This window comes from Carettochelys insculpta, chromosome 1 (genome assembly GCF_033958435.1).
Source record: "Carettochelys insculpta isolate YL-2023 chromosome 1, ASM3395843v1, whole genome shotgun sequence".
Lineage (NCBI taxonomy): Eukaryota > Metazoa > Chordata > Testudines > Carettochelyidae > Carettochelys > Carettochelys insculpta.
In genome coordinates this window covers 45,594,353-45,616,085 of record NC_134137.1, presented here as the reverse complement: position 1 = coordinate 45,616,085, position 21,733 = coordinate 45,594,353, and the positions used below count along the sequence as shown (strand labels likewise).

At 46.6% G+C, this 21,733-nt stretch overlaps 1 protein-coding gene across 1 annotated transcript in view; it reads left to right on the top strand.

Annotated features, from left to right (window-relative positions):
- Positions 1-21,733, top strand: part of XPO4 (exportin 4) — a 145,337-nt gene that overhangs the window by 30,263 nt on the left and 93,341 nt on the right. The window contains exon 2 of the mRNA XM_074985345.1: positions 13,699-13,804. Within this exon, the coding sequence (XP_074841446.1) occupies positions 13,699-13,804 (106 nt within the window). The remainder of the gene's footprint in view (positions 1-13,698; positions 13,805-21,733) is intronic.

The window sequence follows — 21,733 nt, the reverse complement described above, 5'->3', positions numbered from 1 at the left end:
GGTAACTACAGTATTGCATTGGTTAGCAGGAGGGCTGTCAGAATGGCGGGGCTGCTGGGAAAGGTGTGTGTGCTGGGGTGCAGCTCCGTGCTCCTGTAAGGGCTGGGGCCTCGGGCAGAAGGACTGGGGATGGGGGCAGTCACTCCCCATGGAATGTGCTGTGTGGTGCTCTGGCAGTGATTTAAAGGACCACCCCCACTCCTTTGATGGCAGCAGATATGAAGCTCTGGGCCCTTTCGAGTCTTTGGGCTCTGGTGCAACTACATCCTTTGCCCCTCCACCTGCCCTCAGTGGTCCTGTTGATTAGCACCTGTAGTCATTTTCCATACATATTCAGTTTTACTATGAAAACCTAAGCCAAATTGCACTGCCTGAAAATACATATTGTACTTTGAGATGTCAGGAGTGGAGGGGACTGGACTAGATAAACTCTTAAAATCCCTTCCAGTCCTGATTGTCTGAATTTCCACTGTCTTACCAAGCTGATCAGTTGCTTAAAAACTCCTTTAATACTATCCCTGTCCTCATTTGAAGTTTTATTCTGTGTTTTGTCACAAGATTCTCAGTGTTTTTGCTGCTCGTCATATCATTTTTCATTATGCTGCTACTTGTGCTCCTTTATAGGATATCTACAGAAGAGGTACTTGTGCTCTGTTAATGAAAGTTGGCAAAATGGAGAGGAAAGAAAAGATAGTTTCTTACCTTTTTCCTTTCCCTCTCACCCCTTCAAATCCTTGAACAGTCCCAGCATCAGCAGCCAAGACTTGTCCCAGAAGTGTGAAAATACTGGATTTCTACAAACTTGTGTAGAATTCAAGTCCTCTAACACAGGGGCGAGCAAAGTGGGGGGACCCGGGGTGTGTGTGAAATTTTGAAAGGGGCAGCGCAGCATGTTTGGCATCTATGTGTAAGGCTCATCCATCTCCTTAAAAATATTCACGTTACTTGTTTTATGTATGTATATTCACATTTATATACTGATTAATAAAGTTTTTACATTCTGTATACTTTTTTCTTACACATGCCAAAACGATTGTTTTTCATATGAATATAACTGACATTTCCTTTGGTTTGAATTACATTAGACGGACTGGGGGACCCAGCTTAACTGCAGGGATGAAAAGTGGGGCCCAATATAAAAAAGTTGCTCACCTCTGCTCTAATACATGCTGCCCTGCTCTGCTGCTTTCCCTCAAAAGTTTGTACCCAGTCTGTTGTTGCCCTTCATTCAGATTTTCCCCATTAGGTGTAATTGGATACTGCTGAGAAGGAAGAAATGGCTTTTCTAGAAACTCTGTCTGTAATCCCTTCTTTGCATCACAGTGTTTTCTTTCTGATTACTTGTCCAGGCTCACAGTTAAAAAAAGTTTACTAAAATCTGCCTAAGTGTTTGTAGCTGTGGCAGGTTTGATATGTCACTTCACTGACTTATTCATTCTTTTTGTTGTTGAATTTCAACCATATAGAATTTTTGAAATGTTAAACAAATAAATAAAATGGCCACTATTCTGGAACTCTAACGTGAATAATCTTCATTTACATATGTACTACTGTCTCATCAGTCAGATTGTGATGCAGTACGTTTCTGTATTTAAAAAAAAAAAAAGTTAACAGCGTCAAATAAAATGGAAAAATTTCAGATTTAAGCCAAAGCCTGTATTTTTCTGGGGTTAGCAGATACTAATTTTTTTCTTAAAGAATTGTCGTAACTGTAGTTTAAACATAGTGGGCGTGTGTGTGTGTGTGTGCGCGCGCGTGCACACGCGTGCGTGCCTGTGCGTGCACGCGCCATCAACACTGTTATCTTGATATTGTGGGTTTCAGACTAGGATTACATATGTTTAAGCTCCCTCACACGGTGATGTGTAGAACATCCAAAAAAATGTACAGAGGCTTTTTATTTCAAAAAAAAAAAAATCACCTTTAAAGTAAGCCAGATTTGAGAACCTAATGAGGTTAATGCACGTAATTACACTTTGCATTTATAAATGACCAAAACTTTTATTAATGCAAAAGTCCATGGTCCATTCCGTGTCATGGTGAGGGGTCTTGTGTGTATCAATGACCTGGAAAGCTATGCCAGCCGGAGCTACAGCTCCTGGAAGGGTCACCCAAACTGGACAGGTCAACGGGTAGAGGCCAGATAAATTTGGTTCTTCCTCGAGTGTCCCCGTGGGTGCTCCACGATAGGTGTTGGGCTCGCCCCGGTGCCGCAGATCGGATCTTTCCAGCAGTTTCTTCCAGACCGCGCATACGCCGGCGCGCGCCGCTCCCCTGCACGCTCCCGGCCACGTGCGTGATCCGGTCCCCGCCAGTTCCTTCTTAGCCACCATCGGCTGCAGACAGAATCTGCTCAGGGTGCGGCCAGAGTCAGCGTATTTAGAGTTTTTCAGAGTTTTAGAGTTTTCTTTCAGCGTTCTTAGTTAAATTGTTTGTTTCTTTATTGCAAAAAAAAAAAAATATATATATATGTAGAAAGTCTTAGTAACGAGAAGGAGGAGCGGAGGCAACCCAGGGACGTGAAGGCCAGTAGGCCTCCTGCTGCGGCAGGCTGGAGTCCGTGAGAGGGGAACAGGTACAGAGAAGGTGCTAAGTACCCTATTAACAGCTCAAAGACTCACCGCAATGTCCTCTTCAGGATTCAAGAAGTGTGAGTCATGCTGCGAAGCTATGCTGGCCTCTGATGGGCACAGTCAATGTATTAGGTGCCTGGGGGAATCGCATGTCACCCACAAATGCTCCTTCTGTGCAAAGCTCACAGCCAGAGCCAGAAAAGATAGAGAAATGCGGCTGAAAATGCTGCTGTTTGATAAGGTCCTCCAGCCAGACGTGCCGAAGAGGCCTCAACGGGAAGGACCCACAGGGCTCCATAAAAGGAAGGCGGTGTCCCTCACCCCCTTGGTGCAGAAATGGAGGAAGCTCTCTCCAGCCCGATCCCTGCCAGCGGTCACAGCGAGCGGGACGGGTGTAGCACACAGCCCCTAGCCGCAGTCACAAGCAAGCGGCAGCGCAGCAGCGCACGTGGCAGAGGCTGAGCCTCCGATTACTAAACAGCCGGCCCGCGCATTCAGAGCTGCGGCCAGGCAAGCGCTGGAACTGGCGGCACCGCCGCAAGCGGCACAGACCCCTGCAGCACCAACAGGCACATAGCCTGCAGGCACCGGAGGAGACCACCCGCACGGCACCGCAGATGAGCGTGCTGAGTGCGGCGCCGACAGTGGGGCCGAGATCCCCAGCACGGGGGGGGGGTGGAGCCAGCCCCGCAGGGGAGAGGAAAGGCAGCAGTGAAAACCCGGCACTGCAGCCCTTCTCTGGACAGGGCTGCAGGGCTGCTCTCTCAAGTCCTCCCCTTATGCTGCGTACACCAACCAGGAGACATGGGTCTCCCCCAGCCTACCCAGAGCCTCCTTCCCCGTTCCTCCAACCAGCCTCACCATGGCTCGGGGCACCCTTGCCTTTTCTGGGATTTGACCCTCTGGAGTACTGCCACAAACCAGTTTCACCATTGTCTCAATCATCCAGATGATCTTGCTCCCCCAGACATCGGGGGGCGGGTATGCACCTCGAGAGTGGTCCAGGTCTCCATCCCAGGAACCGTGCCCATGCTGCCATGGTCATCCTTATCATGCTGGGCATAGACACCACAGGCATACACCCAGGGGCAGGTCCCCCTCGACCGCCCAGTACCCCCGCGGGCACTCACGGACGGGGACGGAAACGGAAACACAGCTGTCTCAAGGGGAGCTGATTTTGGAACCCCGAGATTTTCCCTCGCAAGCCTCCAGTGGGAGGGTGTACCACCGACAGCAGGACCCTGAGAGTTCAAGGGAGGTCTACCCTAGTGGTTCCTCCTTGTCCTCCCCCGACGAGGCTACGGCCCCCGGGGATGTTGCCCCCCCCGGACGACCTCAAACAGTTTCAGGAGCTGTTTAAAAGGGTGGCTTTCACGCAAGGCGTCCAAACAGCAGAGGTGCAGGAGAAGCACCACAAGCTCCTCAAAAACCTGAGGCCTCTAGCCTCGTCCAAAATCGCTATCCCGCTCGACGAAGAAATCATGGAGTCTGCTACTACCATATGGCAGACCCCAGCTTCCGCTCCACCTATAAACAAGAGGGCGGATAAGAAATACTTCGTCCTGGCGAAGGGCATGGAGTTCCTGTTTAGTCACCCACAACCAAATTCTCTGGTGGTAGAATCGTCTCAGCAGAGATCGAAGACTTCCCAGTACAAAGCGGGGGGAACGGACAGAGATGCCAAGAAGCTAGAGCTATTTGGCAGAAAGGTATACTCCTCCTCCACCCTGCTGCTGAGAGTGGCTAATTATGCAGCACATCTAGTGAACCACAATTTCAACAATTGCTCCAGGCTTACTTCTCTCATGGATTCACTTCCAGAAGATAAGAAGCCGGTGCTGAAGGCCATCATGCAAGAGGGCTATGCAGCTTCCAGGACGGGAGTCCAGATTGCCCTGGACGTAGCGGACACGGGGGCACGCTCAACGGCTACGGCAGTGGTCATGCGCAGGGAATCCTGGCTCCAGACATCGGGTATCCCGAGGGATCTACAGGCAAAAATTGTCGATCTCCCTTTCGACACGCAGAAGTTGTTTGCAGAGTCAACTGATTTGGTCCTTCATTCCAGTAAAGACTCAAGAGCCACACTCAGAACCCTGGGTATTTATACCCCTCCATACAGAAAGAAAAAGTATTACCCTCAAAAACGGCGATACCCGTACCAACCTCAGCGTGCTCAGTACCAACGGGGCTACGACCACGGGCGGCATCAACAGCAACAACAGTATAGAACTCCTAGGCGACGTTCCCAACAAGGCCGTGCATCCTCGGGGCAGGCCCAAAGGCAACAGGTTTAACGGACAGGTCGAGGGAAAGGGTTTTATTCATGATACTTCCTCATAGAGAAGAAAACAGGAGGCTGTAGGCCGATCTTAGATCTTTGAGGCCTCAACCGGTACTTGCACAAACAATGCTTTCGGATGATCACAGTCGCCTCTATACTCACGGCACTGGATGATGGAGATTGGTTTGCAGCCCTCGACTTACAAGATGCGTATTTTCATATAACGATCCACCCGGCTCACAGACGTTTTCTCCAGTTTATGGTCGGCAAAGAACATTTCCAATACAAGGTTCTGCCGTTCGGCCTCTCCTTGGCCCCCAGAGTCTTTACCAAGACCCTGGCAGTGGTGTCAGCCTACCTGCACAGACAGGGGGTATTTATATTCCCATATCTGGAGGACTGCCTACTGAAAGGGGCCTCGAAGGCAGAGGTACTACGCATGATACGCGTAACAGCAAACACTTTTTCTTCACTGGGCCTGGTCATCAACCTTGCGAAGTCAAAGATCGACCCCACACAGGACATAGAGTTCATAGGGGCACACATAAATTCTATCACAGCAAGGGTTTATCTACCCGACGCTCGCTTTCGCGCCATCGGTTCCCTGGTACAAGTAATTACATACAGCCCTACGGTGCCGGTTTTAACGTGCTTGCAGCTGCTCGGCCACATGGCAGTGGCAACGTTCGTGGTACAGAACGCCAAGTTGCATATGCGCAACCTACAACATTGGCTGGCGAGCATTTACAAGCTGGCATCCCATACCGTCCGCAGGGTGGTGTCGCCCACGACAGAGGTGCGCAGATCCCTGCAATGGTGGGTAAACCCCAGGAACATGCTAACAGGGTACCCTTCCACCAACCACAAATCTCTATTTTTCTCACCACCGACGCCTCCCACATAGGGTGGGGAGCACATATTGGCAAAAAGGTGACACAAGGACTGTGGTCCCCTACGGAACAGTCACTGCATATAAATATACTGGAGCTCAGAGCGGTGTTCAACGCCTGCAAACACTTTCAAGACCACATACAAGGCAAGGTAGTCGGGATCAATACAGACAATATCTCCACGTTTTATATAAATCGACAAGGCGGAGCTCGATCCCGTGCCTTATGTGCGGAAGCAGTCCGGCTGTGGAACTGGTGCATCGCCAACAATATAATGTTGAAAGCCTCGTACTTACCAGGCGCTCACAACGTGAAGGCAGACCAGCTGAGCAGGCACTTCGCACTCTCACACGAGTGGCAGATCTGCTCCGATCTGCTACGACTGATTTTTGATGCATGGGGCTTTCCCCAGATAGACCTGTTTGCCACTCAGCACAACAAGAAGTGCCCCCAATACTGCTCCAGGGCAGGACTGGGGCGGGGTCCCTGGGGGACGCGTTCGCGATTTCGTGGAAGGGCCCACTGCTTTACGCATTCCCCCCCACGGTGCTCATCCACAAGGTCCTGCAGAAAGCCAGGAGGGAGAGAGCCCACATGATCCTAGTGGTCCCCACATGGGATCGACAGCAATGGTTCCCCTTGCTTCTGCGCATGTCGGATCGTCCACTGCTTCCCCTTCCGGTAGCACCGGACCTGCTCATGCAGGCCCAGGGGTCCATAGTGCATCCACACCCCCAAGGCCTGCTCCTACAAGCATGGTTAATCCATGGCTCAGCTCCCTAGAAAGTACATGTACGGAGGGAGTACAGCAAGTCCTGGAAAATAGCCGAAGGATCTCCACCAGGAAGACCTACAAACAGAAATGGACTTGATTCACTGCATGGTATTCCACCAAGCAGTTAGCTCCCCTTGAAGTGCCTATTCCTGTCATACTAGAATACTTACTAGACCTCAAGAGAGGTGGGCTCTCCCTCTCATCGTTGAAGGTCCATCTCGCCGCTATATCGGCTTTCCGGCATGAAGAGGAAGGGCCCATGGTGTTTGCCCATCCTATTGTTACCAGGTTCCTGAAGGGGCTGGTAAACCTGTACCCCCCTCGGAAACCACTTCCACCATCGTGGAGCTTGGACCTGGTGCTCAGCGCGCTAACAGGACCACCCTTTGAATCCTTAGCCGTGGTTTCCCTCCGTTTCCTTACGATAAAGACAACCTTCCTTCTTGCAATCACGTCAGCTCGCAGGGTCAGTGAGTTCGCAGAAGATATGGCAACGCTGCCCTGCACGGTATTCTCAAAGGAGGCGGTAACCTTACGGCTGCACCCAGCCTTTGTTCCGAAAGTTTCTTCAGAGTTCCATTTTAACGAACCTATAGTTTTACCCGAAGCCTCATAGTTCCAACAAGGAGGCACGCCTGCACCTCCTGGACGTGAGGAGGGCATTGGCCTTCTACATAGACAGACAGAACTAAGATCTTCCGGAAAACGGACAGACTTTTAGTCTCTCTCGCTCCCAGATCAAAAGGAGAGGGTCTCTCTTCACAGAGAATCTCGAAGCACATTGTGTCCTGCATAAAGATGTGCTACGAACTTCGAAAGACTCCTTTACTGGCCCCGCCTAGGGCTGATTCCACCCGGGCGGTGGCGGCATCAACAGCCTTTTTCAAGGGCATCGTGCTAAAGACATTTGCAGAGCGGCGACCTGGTCATTCTGTGACACCTTCACCAAGCATTATGCCCTACACCGGGTATTCCAAGAGGATACCCGCCTCTCGACAGCAGTCCTTTCGGGGGCAGACTGCACATAACCCGATTACCCACCTCCTTTCTTGGGTTACTGCTGGGTAGTCACCTATCGTGGAGCACCCACGGGGACACTCGAGGAAGAAAGAGAAGTTACTCACCGTAGTAACGATGGTTCTTCGAGATGTCCCCGTGGGTGCTCCACCACCCGCCCATCCTCCCCGCTTCTGATCTGTTTGGTGTTTTTCAGGAGCATCCGCGGCGGTTGGTCAAGGAACTGGGGGGGACCGGATAGCGCACGTGGCTTGGAGCGCGCAGGGGAGCGGTGCGCGCCGGCGCATGCGCGGTCCGGCAGAAACTGCTGGAAAGATCCGATCTGCGGTGCCGGGGCGAGCCCAGCACCCACGGGGACACATCTCAAAGAACCATCGTTACTACGGTGAGTAACTTCTTTCACCTCTCCCGGAGGTAAAAGGGGTCGTTTTAGGGTTAACAACCTTGTCCATAAAAACCAAAAGTTACAGAAACATCTACAAAGAAACTTACAAATACAGAAGTCTTGGGAGGAGCTGGCAGTCCACAAGGATTGAATATGAAGCATGATAGGAAAAGCTGAAAGGAAGCTGCCGCTCAAAAGAACCTTCTGTCATCCAGGACAACCACTCAGTTTGGCATGTGGAATGTTCGGCCCACATATCAAGCGGGGAAGACAGCAGAGATGAAACAGAACAAGCTTGCTGCTTTGGTCTTGTGTGAGATGAGATGGACACAATCTGAGCAGCTAGGCCTGGCAACAGGTGAAATTCTCATCTACTACATGAAGACGAGGGTGGGCCGCATACAGAAGGCGTGGGCTTGATGTTATCAGGAGAGGCATCTGGTGCTTTAATGGAATGGACAGCAGTATCATTACAGACAGATTCTACACCAAAGTGTGGAAGGTACTGGTAGTGCAGTGCTATGCACCAACCAACCAAGCAGCTGAGGAATGTAACACAGACATCTATCAGAAACTACAAAGTGTTGTAGACCAGAAAACGAAGAAGGTTTCCAAGTGGAGCTGTCCAACAGATACGCACTTCTGACAAACCTCATTCTGAAAGATGCTATCATGGAACAAATTTGGAAGCACACCAAAATAGCTTGGAAAGAGACTTGTGATAAAACATTGGGAAAGAGGGCAAAGCATCACAAAGAATGGATTACAGCAGAAACTTAGAAAAGTGAAAGAATGGAAGGACAGAAAACAGCTGTCAACCACAGCAAAACAAGAGCAGCCAAGGCAGAAGCTCAGAGGCTGTATCCAGAAACCAGCAAAGAAATTAAAAAGGCTGTAAAGGGGAACAGGAGGAACTTTGTGGAAGACCTTGCACAACAAGCAGAGCAAGCTGCAGGACAGAGAAACTTGAAAGAGCTGTATGACATGAGGCGGAAGCTAGCTGGGTTACGGTGTGCAGTGGATTAGCCAGTACAGGACAAGGAGGGGCATGTGACGACAAGCCTAAGAGAGAGGCTTAGTAGATGGAAGGAAGGTTTTCAAGAGCTACTGAAACCACCCTGCCTGCATGGAACCTTCAGAGTTACCACCAGCAAATACACCTCTGCAAATTAGCAGCAACAGACCTGCAAAACAGAGAATCTGAAAAGCCATTACCCATCTGAAAAGTGCAAAAACACCTGGCCCAGACAACATCCCCACAGAAGCAATCAAGGCAGGTAGTGAGACATCAGTCAACATAATGTATAATCTATTTGGGACACTGAGGAGATCCCTCAAGGCTGCAAAGATAGCTACCTTATCAAGCTTCCAAAGAAAGGCAACTTGAAGGAATGCAAGAACTGGGGTGGGGTTGGAGGGGTATCATGTTCCTGTCTATTCCTGGAAAATGTTCAGTAGAAGTCTGTTGGAGGCAATGAAGATGGAAATTGATAGACAGGTCAGGGAAGAACAGGTCAGCTTCCAAAGCAAGAGAGCTTGTACTGACCAAATAGCACCTCTGAGTGATCATAGAACAGCCGCTGGAGCAGAACTCTCCCCATCCCCAACATGTAACCTTCATAGACTTTTTGAAAAAGCCTTTGACAACATCAGTCGAGACACTTTGTGGAAACTGCTGCAACACCATGGCATCCCGTCCAAAATTATTAACCTGATCCATTCAACATACGAACCCTTCACATGCCAAGTTCATAACACTGTCTTGACTGAATCCTTCAGCATACTCTCAGGAGTGTGATAAATGTGCCTATTGTACCCTTTCCTGTTCTTGATCACAATGGACTGAATTATGAGCAGGACAAAGATGGCCATCAATGGGGCATTCAGTGGATGCTTTTCAAACAGTAAGAGGACATTGATTTTGCTGACAATGTTGCCCTCTTTTCACACTGATGTGAAAGCATGGAAGAAAAAGTTGCAACAAATCTGCCTCAATGACTGGACTGCACATTAACAAAGTAAAAATCAAGACGAGTATCAACCAATCCAACAACACCACCCTCATGCTCAGAAGGGATGACCTGGAAGATGTGAAGCAGCTCAGCTATTAAGGGAGTATTATGGGCAAAGATGGAGGAACTGACAAAGATATCCATGCTAGAATAGTGAAAGCAATAGCTGCATTCAAGACTCTTTGTTCCATATGGCATTCAAAAATACTGTCTGCAAAGATGAAACTGAATTCTCAACACTAATGTGAAGAGTCTGCTCTTGTGTGGATGAGAGACCTGGCATTCCAAAAAGTCTTAAAATCACAAGCTACAGTCATTCATACACAGATGCCTGAGATACAGCCTTCCCATCAAATGGGAAGACTTAGTCACAGGTGAGAAGCTTTGGAACAGAGCAGAACAGAGACCACTTGATGTTCAAATCAAGAGAAGAATGTGGGCATGGCTAAGCCACACTCATCCAGCCTAATCTGTCAAGCTCTCAAATGGAACCCACAAGGAAAACGCAAAAGAAGTCATTCTCGGACAATGCGGAGGAGATCTACTGAGCCTGAAGGACAACAACTGGGATACTCTTTGGGTCAGTTAGAAGTTTTGTCCCAAGACAGAGTGAGATAGAGGAGACTTGTACATGGACCTGCGTTCCACCCGGAGTACAAGTGTTTAAGTCAGTGAGTCAGGGTTATCCAGTAGTGCTGTATTGAGTGGTGGAGTGATTAGTTGGAGTAGATTTGCAGATTTGTCAGTGAACTATCAGTAGAGGTCCACATGTACCTTGAGAGATCAAGTATGCCTCATTTCTGAACTAAAGTGTGTGATTGTCTTCCATGTAGTGGACTATCTGACTGGTCTCTGGCTTAGTAAGGGGCTTGTTAGTGAAGACAATGTATTAGAAGAAATCTTTAAAGGAAAGAGTGAAGGGGTGGTTACATTTTGTATATGAGTAGGGTTTATGCTATGAGTATACAGGTAGTTCCTGTTTGCTATGCCTGACCTAAACCAGAGTTTTGCATTGTATATGAAAGGTACTCGTATGCTCAGTTCTTAAATTGTTCTGTAACATCTGTGTGGATTGTGTAATAGGCATGCTTGGCTGCCTCTCAGAGGGAAGAGTTAAGGCTGCATTGCAGGAGTGACTTGCAGAGAAAGTAATTCTGTGCTTCCAGTTTTCAGAAGTTTACCTTCCTATAATTTTTCATTCACTGGTTTTGAGAGGTTTGAGCGTAGATGAACTCCAGCATTCTGCCATTGCACAAGATTACTGGACAAATTTACTTCTGCTTTAACAAAGTACTTGGGCAGTTAATTTTCTTGATGGTGGCTTTTTGATTTTGTGTTTGTTTTTTTTCCTAAACTTCTCTCAGTAACTCCATGTTCTGCTCTCTGCTTCTTTTGTGTTCTTGGAGTAATTAACATGGCCAAAGAATAAAATGGATCCATTCTCGTCCTTTCACATCCTATCCCAAGGTCAGGAACAAATTTTTTTTTCAAATTTGGTAAAAACTCATTAATTCAAGTTCCACGATGCATGTGAATATGAAACAGTCCTTAGTGAATAATGTCAAACCATACTTTTTGTAACCTCTATTTTAAGAACAGTGCGCACACAATGATTTGTAATGCGATACATGTTTACTGCAGAACATTCACAAACTTTTTACATTTCTGTTTCTTCAGACTTTAAGTGGGTGCTTGTACCACTGTCTCCCTGACTTTCACTCCCCAACCCACATTAATTATGCCTGTTTTACTTGACATTTAATTTGTTTTCTTTTTTAAAATGTGCGTTCCCCTTCACAGCAGGAATGCAGCAATCTTCCTTATATTTTCAAAATCAAGACTTTGTTAGCAATGTGATCAAAACACAGATATAGTATCATATCCCACAATGCACTGCACATATTAAAGGGACAGTTATCCAACTTGTTGAAATTACATATCGTTTGCTATTTAAATATGACTTGTTTGTTGTGGGCTTTTAGATGTTCACTGCCTATCAAAAATAATCAGGAGGGTTTTTTTTGACTTTGCAATCATCGTGTTGGGAGCCACAAAGAAGTCCTTTAAGAGCCTCATGTGGGTCTGGAGCCGTAGGTTGCCTATCCAGTGTAGCCTTGTCATCCTCCTACAGGGAAACGCATATTAATAAGGACCGCACAGATTGAGGGTATTGAAATAAAAAGCAGTTCCAGTACAGTAACTGATATAGTTGGTGGGTACATGTTTTGAAGGGGGGGCAAAAATGGGGACAGTCTGGGGTGAATTTTGTCGGATAGAGATGAAACCTCCACACTTTCCACTGCATTCTGTGTCATCTGCATTTATAACCACTCTTCTTTTCACTGTTCCACTACATTGTCCTATTCTCTCTTGCTGGTTTGTTTCCCCTTCCCAGCTTTGCAGATTTTCCACTACTTCTGCAACCACTCCAATGTTCCCTTCATCCATGCCCCATCAAACCACTCCTCCACATCCCTCCCTGCTGCTTTGAAATATTTGGTAGAAAATTCCTCTTGCTAGATGAATCGGTTAAGATAACTAATATTTATTAGACTCAACTAAGGTTATTGGTACCAGTAAATCTCCTTATCTGATTACTTGTAAACAGCAAAGAATTTTGAACATACTGTTTTTATGACTCTGAAAAGCAGCAGCGAGCAACTTTTTACATTGGGCCCCACTTCTTGTCCCTTCATTTAGCAGTCCCACCCACCCCCAACCTGTCTAATGTAACCCAAAGTGATGGAAATTTTGATTATGTTCTTACGAAAAAAACCTGTTGGCACGTGTAACAAAATAAGCATGTAGAACGTAAAAACTTTATCAACCAGTGTATAAATGTGAGTACACATGATGAGGTGGGTCTGTTTCATTAAAGCTCATCACCGAATAAATTATTTTGTTTTGTTTTGTTGGAGTACAGACTAACATGGCTACCCCTCTGTTACTATTCATATGTAAAAATAGTAACATTTCAAGATTTTTAATGAGATGGATGACCCTGAGACCCAGCAGCTGATCATGCTGCACCCCACGTACAAAATGTCATCCCCTGCAAAGGGTCCCATCCCTTGCTTTGGTCACCCCGCTGTAAAGGATGACTATAGATGCTTAGCCAACAATGTTGTCTCTTTGCGATATGCTGACTCTAATATTAAACACCAGAGGGCAGCAAGCCATTAGTAATGGCTTTGTTTCCTTAAAAAGATCAAGTTATGTACACATTCTTCAACCTTTTGGGATTACTATACCATTTAAAATCTCTAATTTAAATTCAGAAAACGTAACACGTCTACAAAACTGTTTATGGTGCACGTAGCTGCGATTTTTCCCCTTTATCTTGATTTACACTGCAGCAGTCCAGTGTGTTTTAGGTGAGGCTGATGGGCTTTTATTTGTCATAGAGCATGTGCCATTACTTTAGTTGGACTTTGCAAAAAGGATTGAGTAGTACCTTAATCTTACCTCACCTTAAATGTGTTTTGGCATTAGTATTGTTAGCAACATAGAAGTGTTAAAATGATTATCTTTGTGCTATTTGAACATGCACATAAAGAGATATTTTTAACCTGCTATAGGTATATAGTTGCAAAAGGAAGGATATAGCCAACAAATGAGCATCTTGTCTTAGCAGGTTTATATTCTTGTTTGGATTTTTACCAAGGCAAATATCAGTGAATAAAATTTCTAATAAAATGCACATACAGTAGAAATGCTATTTTGCATATTACCTAAATGCAAGTAAATTTTATTTTCTTGTAGGCACCACCTTCCATGGTTAATAGTGAACAACGCCAGCATGCTGAGCACATATTCCTATCATTTAGAAAATCAAAATCACCATTTGCTGTTTGCAAGCATATTTTGGGTAAGTGTTTCGTGTATTTTTGGAGGGATTTAGCATGTCTTCAATTTCACAACTGATAGCACATCTGGGAACGTGAACATTAGCTTAGATATTCTTTCATTTTTATTGTATAGTATTACATTTGTTGGTGAACTTAAAAACATTTAAAATATACGTTGAGTAGAACTCTTTGAGATCCCGAGTTAGTAACATCAAAGCGTATGCCTACGTCTACACTAGAGGTTTTGTAGACTAAACTCAGAGCGTCTACACACACAATGCATTTTGTAGACGGAAACAGTTGACAAAAAAGCTGTGTAGATGCTCTGGGACACCCTTTTGTCGACATATAATTTTTGTGGTGTTTGCAGAATATTTTTAAAAATGGTCTGCAAAGGAGAAGAAGGTCTAATGTCCTCTGAGAATTTCATGAGTTTAACAAAGGTGTTGATGCAATTTTCTTTTGTTGGAGAATTTCTAAATTTGATTTAGAAACTGGTTTAGCAAAACAGATGCAACTTTCCTGCAAGGATACTTTTAGTTTAGTTTGAGAATACCTTGCATGTGAAACTGGTAATGGTGATCGTAGTGAAGGATGCTTAACGTTTTCCATTATAAGACCTTGTTTTCTGTTGATTATGACTTTTGTCAAACTTTAACCTATAGGTAGAAATTGCCTATGCCAGTTCTTGGTCTCAGGCTTAAATGTATTTTAGTACAGTTCAGCTGAAAAGACTATTCCATTTCAGAGAATGAGATTGGGGGAAATATTCTGTTTTACGCATGATCAGCCCTCTCTGTCCTTTCATCCATTTTGTTAAACTGTAAGCCCTCTAAGTTTTTGTAATTTGGCAGGAAGGGTCATGTTGCCTTAGGGTCCGAGCTGTATCTTTTTTTTGTAATGCCTGAGAAAAACTGCTCACATTTGGCAAGATTACAAGCCTCTGGAAAAGTTTCAGTTCACGCAGCGACTAGTTAGCTTGGCAGCAAAATTACTCCTACTGAACATGCAACATTCTCGCTCTGCTCCCATGTGTCGATCAGCGTGTATATATTCCAGCATCACAGAGTGAGTGAATGTGCTCCAGCTCAGGGTTGCAAAAAAGGGACCGAGTGAGACTTTTCCTGCATTTGCTTCCCCTGGAGTGAGGTGCTGTTTGGTGCAGGAATTGATAGACTCTTTCCTGTGCGCCGTCACATGGATGGCGTGGTGGGAAGGAGGAAGCCACCAATTTGAACGTAGAGGGTTGAAAAGTAAAGGACAGTAAGATGGGGTTGGATGTGTCCAAGTGGGGGCAGTACCTGGGGCATGGTACAGAGACAAGCATGCAGAGGGACTGAGACAGGAAGAAGGGAGTAGAAAGGAATGGTTAATAATGTTTGGTGGGGGGCCACTCCAAGATTATGATAAGTGGTCAAGGGCTGCCTGTTTTTTTCCTGGAGTGGGTGCATGGGTCTGGGATGGAGATTGGGTGCAGAAGGGAGCTCATGGTAGGAGACTGGAGAGCAGAAGGAGATGTGGAGTCTGCGAGGGAGTTTAGGTAAAGGAGGGGGTTGTGTTGGGTATTGGGGTGCAGGGTTCAGGAAGGAGTATGGATGCAGGAGAGGATTCTGATCTGGGGAATGGGTGTAAGAGGGACTGCAGGGCCTGGGAGGGGCGTGCAGAGGGTTTGGGTGGTGATGTGGGGGAGGGAGTTGGGGTCTGGGATAGGGTGGGGTACCAGATGCAGGCTCTGTCTGTGAGACACTTCACTGGGTAGCTTCTAACCAGCAGCCCAGCCAGGCCCTGTGGCAGGCTCTTTGCCTGCCCCGGTACCAGGCTCAAAGCATGTGTCTCTGTGCACCGTGGGCAAGACTTTGTGCTGGGGGCAAGAGCAAAGCACAATCTCTAAGTTTCTATTGGCTGACTTCCAGCCAATGGAAGCTGAGAGATTGTGCCAGGGGCAGCATGCAAAACCTCCCCCAGCCTCCTCTGCAGAGAACCACCAGGAGCAGCCAGCCTCTTTGAGCAGTGTGGGGCGGCTCCGTGCCTGTGGGTTCCAGTGGGGTGGGATGATCCACACACCGGATTAAAGGGTGTGTTTGGCCAGGTGTTGCCCACCCCTGGAATAGAAGGATAAGCACAAAGGAAAGTAGCAGCTATGAAGTGGAGTGCGGAAGGATGGATTGTGTAGGAGCAGAAGGTCAGGAGGTAGAAGACAGGGTGGATGGTGATGAAGAGGAGGAAATGAAGGTCCAGACTGAGGAAGACAGGAAAAGAACAATTTTTAACCACTAGAGAGCACTCCTCTCCAGAACTTGGAATTAAAGATCGTAGTCCTGAGTCCATTCTGCTGCTGCTAAGTTCAAGGAGGATAGGTCCATCAGTGGCTATTTGAAAAGATGTTCAGGGATGGAGCCACTTGCTCTGGCTGGCCCTAGGCCTCTGACAACCAGGTGCTGCAACTGGATGATGAGATGGATCACTTCGTGATGTGTCCTGTTTTTGTCATTTACTTTGAAGCATCTGTCATTGGCTATTGTACTCTGCTAAATGGAACATTGGTCTGACTCAGTATGGCCGCTCTTATGTCGGGTTCAAACTCTGAAATCCACCATCAAAATGTTTCATCTCTCGAGTGGTGGGTTCACATAAAGAATAACAGTCTGTTATTCCTACCAGTTATTCAGTTGGGGTATGTCTACGCAGCAAAGTTATTTCAGAATAACAGTTATTTTGAAATAACTTTCTTAGTATCTGCTCAACACAACCATTATTTTGAAATAAGTGTTAAATAGCAGTTAGGTTATTTCAAAATAGGCAAATCTCATTGCATGAGGAATAACTCCTATTTTGAAGTAGGAGCCGTTTAGACAGGCAGTAGAGCCTATTTCAAAATAAACCATAATGTGTCCAAAGGCTTTGTTTCAAAATAGGCTTTGTTGTGTGTAGACACTGCATTTCAAACTAGCTAAGTGGTGTTCTGAAATTTATTTTGTGTGTGTAGCAGTGTTATTTTGAAATAATCTAGTCCAGAATGTCTTTTCTGAAATAGCTTATTTTGGAATTATGCTGCTGTGTAGACAATCCCTCAGCTCAAGTGGTCCCATCCATGCTGACGAGGATTAGCTCAAGCAAGGATTCAATATATTCTGATATGACAGAATTTAATTTTTGTATTTATATTTTTTTAAATATTAGAAATTTACTTTTGAAGAATGTTAAAGTTGCAAAGTTAAGCATGCAAATTAGGAAATACCAGAATTAAGTTAGCCCATGCCACCTTCAACCTTTACATACTAGGAGACTGAATTATGATATCTTTATTTACATAATCATGTCCTATTTTTCTAACTAAGCTATAAACGAAGCTTAAATCTATTTAAGTATCCACTTACGGCTTTCTGCCCATTTTGAATCAATTTAATAACAGGTTCTAGTTAAAGTGATATACCTTTGAATCTAGAGAAGGCCTTTGTCATACATAAAGGAAGAATGAGTATGGTGGCCTCTTTTTAAACTATTTGTTTTGTAAATCTCATTTCATAGCCACTTGCTGTCCCCTTCGAGAAGTGAGTGATGCTTCTTAAAACAATCCAGCACATCACGTTCTGATGGGGTACATTCTGGACACATCAGATGTTGTCGTTGTCTGCCCTGAATGTTTTAAATATTGTCGTTTCCACCTGAGTCAGTGTCTGTGTGCTAGATAGCCCTGGTTCAGCATCTCTGACCCCTGCAACTTGTCTACAGCCCCACTCAGTTTTCCACCGGTATTAGTTATTATTTTCTGGGTGACCACAACATACTTCTAATCCAGTCTGCTCCTAGGCAGTTCAGAGGAATATGGTTCATTTCTTCCTCTACGACAGGTGTGTCCAGCCTGCGGGCCTCATGCGGCCCTGGACAGCTCGTCACGCGGCCCCACAAGATCGTAAACTTTTAACATTATTATGTGATTTATATACATTAACTGTATTATATATTTTATATGCGGCCCAAGACAATTCCTCTTCACTCAATGTGGCCCAGGCAAGCCAAAAGGTTGGACACCCATGCTCTACAACATAGTTTCCCAAACTGGGTGATGTGAAGAAATTCGGGGGGCGGGGAACCCAGCCCCCTCCCCCATCATTCCTCCCCACCTGAAGAAAGAGCCGGCCTTTGCTTCCGGCTCTCGGTCCCTGCCATTTTAGGTTGGTGACCTGGTGTGGACTCTATAAAAAGCAGGCAGCCGGTAAAGACCCATGTGGAGCTAGTTGACTTCTGCAAAGATGAGTGAGTGTGGGTTGTGGGGAAGGAGGAAGATGGGATAAGACGAGAGGCTGAGGATGCCTGGCTCAGGTCAGGGGAATGGGGATGGGGCATGAGATAAGAGTGGGGAGCTGGTGGTGGCTGGTTTTATGTGATGGGAGGGGCTTGGGCAGGCGGCTCTTGGGGCTTGTGGGGCTCAGGTGGCTGGCTATCTTGTGGGACTTGCAGAGCTTGGACAGCAGGCTCTGGCATCACATGGTTCAGTTGGCTTGGGCTGGTGGCTGGCCCTGGCAGCCCAGGGCTTGGGCTGGCAGGCAGGTGGCTGGCCCCAGCAGCATGTGTTGTAGGCGGCTGGACCTGGCAGCATGGGCATGGGTGGGCAGCTCAGGCAGCTGGCCCATGGCTGGGGCAGTCGGCTGGTGGGCGGGCAGCTGTTCCTGGCAGTGCAGGGCTCAGGCAGCCCGCAGGTGGGTGACGTGGGGCTCAGGTATCTGGCCAGCTGGGGCTCGGGTGGGTGGCTCTGGCAGCACAGATTTCAGGCAGGCAGGTGGCTGTTGTGGTCAGCTCTGGCAGCTGGCATGGGGCTCAGGTAGCTGTCCGGCTGGGGCTGCACCAGGCACCTGCCAGGGGCCAAGAAAAACTATTTGCGCTTATTTTTAGTTTTAAATAACATTTTTATATCAAGTTTTTGTGATTATTTTAAGTTATGAATTGAATTCTTTGTTAAAAGGGGGGTTGGATGATGGTAAAGAAGAGGTGGGCGGCCGTGAATGTTTCTCAAAAATCAGAAAGGGGGCGTGATGACAAAAAGTTTGGGAACCACTGTCCCAGAAGCTTAAGAATAGTTATTAACTTGGGGTAATAAACACTTCCATTTAAATACAGAACTGAGTATGTTTATGGTAAAAATAAATTGAAAAATTATACATAGGAGTAATTGAATTCAGGAATGAGGAATGAAGATTCAAAGTTAAAATTAAAACATATTGTTTCTAAAGGTCTAAAGACTCAAATCTAGCAAGTTGCCGGCTTTCTTTGAGATGATTTCTCTCACCAGGAGGGTGACCAACTGTCCTGTATTTGGCAGGATGGTCCCATATTTGGGACGCCAAAAAGGCTTCCTGACTTATTTATTCAAAGGGGCAAATTGTCTCATGTTTAGGGCCTTGGGGGGGCTGTGGGTGGGAGTGGGGGGAGTGCCCACGGCTGCCACTTTCTTGGGGGCTCCAGGTGGGGAGCGCCTCTGGGTTGCCGTTCCCCTGGGGTTCTGCACCGGGAGCATCTGTGGGTCACTGCTCCCCTGGGTCTCTATTTGGGACAGGGAGACAAGGTCGTCCTACTCACCAGCCATTTTTCTTCCTAGCCATGCGTGACTTTCTCCTTAGTCAAGACCTTCCATGAAAGTACAAGGTGCTGGCTTCTGATCTTATTCGTATAAGCGCATTTCTCTTCTACATTTAGTCCCAGAGACTTTGAGCCCCATTCCTCCCACTGGTGGAAGGACCCATCTTTCTCAGCTTGCAGAAGCTCTGGCCTGTTGTGTCTAACTAGTATTGGATGACCAAGCTAACTTCTGTCTTTACTTGTATCTTCCAAAGTTCAGAAAGCTTGTTTCAAGAGGCAGGATGACTCCATGCTGTTCTTCCTCTGCGTGCTCCCCTGCCCCGGTGTGATTTCTGTGCAACTAGGGTTTCCATTGTTGGATTCCACCAAGCTGAGTTTAAATAAGAGACAAATAGATTGCACTGCCATTCTCTCCTGTACAGCCTAACATCAGTGAATGTCCTGAATTGTTTATAGTGTTAATATAGTTGTGCTTCAGTTGCTTATTACTGGAGGTTCAGCCCCCAATCTTTTACAGACAAGTAAACCTTTAAAATGGATTCTTCTCAAAAGTGAAACCTATACCAAACTGCAGGATGTAGACACTATGCTGTCTTCTCACTGAACTCCGTATGGGGTTTGCCACCAGCCTTTGCTAGCTTGATGGGTATATTTACTGCTTATATATAAACTGAGGTAAACACGCATTCCTTGGTTTTCCCCCAACATGACTTGTTTACACACAAATGCCAGTATATATTCACAAGTGCTAATTCACATTGCATGCATGCATACATCTCATAAGAATATTAATGGTGTGTGAGTTATTAGTTTTCAGATGATACCTTGCAAGGTATATTTTGTAGAAAGACTATCACAAGGCACCTAGGCTACGTCTACACATGCACGCTACATTGAAATAACTTATTTCGATGTAGCGACATCGAAATAACGTCTACACGTCCTCCAGGGCTGGCAACGTCGACGTTCAACTTCGACGTTGGGCAGCACCACATCGAAATAGGCGCTGCGAGGGAATGTCTACACGCCAAAGTAGCACACATCGAAATAAGGGTGCCAGGAACAGCTGCAGATAGGGTCACAGGGCAGACTCAACAGCAAGCCGCTCCCTTAAAGGGCCCCTCCCAGACACAGTTGCACTAAACAACACGAGATCCACAGAGCCAACAACTGGTTGCAGACCCTGTGCATGCAGCATGGATCCCCAGCTGCAGCAGCAGCAGCAGCCAGAAGCCCTGGGCTAAGGGCTGCTGCACAGGGTGACCATAGAGCCCCGCAGGGGCTGGAGAGAGAGCATCTCTCAACCCCTCAGCTGATGGCCGCCACGCTGGACCCTGCTATTTCAATGTTGCGGGACGTGGATCGTCTACACGTGCCCTACTTCGACGTTCAACTTCGAAGTAGGGCTCTATTCCCATCCCCTCATGGGGTTAGCGACTTCGACGTCTCGCTGCCTAACGTCGATTTCAACTTCGAAATAGCGCCCAACACGTGTAGCCGTGACAGGCGCTATTTTGAAGTTGGCGCCGCTACTTCGAAGTAGCGTGCACGTGTAGACGCGGACTTAGTGTCACACAGCATTTCTTGCTTTGCTGGTTCACCCACCACAGCCAAATGCCCAGTACAGCCCTGTATCTTCTTACCTTGCCCACTTCTGCCCTTTGCACTCTGTAGCCACTCCCTTGCATGCTACTTCTATGTTGGCTTTTTTTGCTGTGCCCTGCCTAAAACTTAAAAATTCGGGTGTCAGGAGTTGATTTTTTTTTCCCCCATTTTTTGAAGTTATCTGCAAACATTTAATAGGTGTGAGAAAGGGGATGCTTGTCAACATCAGGTATAAAATCCTAAAATAAACTAATTCTCTTTCTCTCTCCCCCTCACAAACTACATTTAAAATAACAGTAAGTTTTCAAAAGTCAAACTTGTAAATGTTAAAGGATGCAAGAATTAAGGCTGACTATGTAACATAAATTCCTGTTCCTTGTGCATAGGCATCATATAATGAAAGATTGTATCGACACATGCTATGTTTTTCTGCAGGACTTCTGCCTTTTTCAGTGACCAGTCTTGTATCTTCTCCCCTTCCCTCTGATTCCTTGTGCCAATTCCATTTGATTTGCCTGGCTAGTCACAGCCTTAACTCCTTAGGCTTCTCACTCTAGTTTATATCTCTTCCAAACTTTTTATGCCCCCATTTCTCAAACTGTAAGTCCTGATCCCCCCGGGGGTCACAAGCAACTTAGAGGGGGGTCGCAGCTGGATTTGGTTTTTCTCTTGCACAAATGCGTAAGTCAGGGTCTGGCTTCTTCCCCTGCGGAACTGACGTTCTGCAGCCAGGGAAGGAGCAAAAAGGTAATTACTGGGGTGGGGTG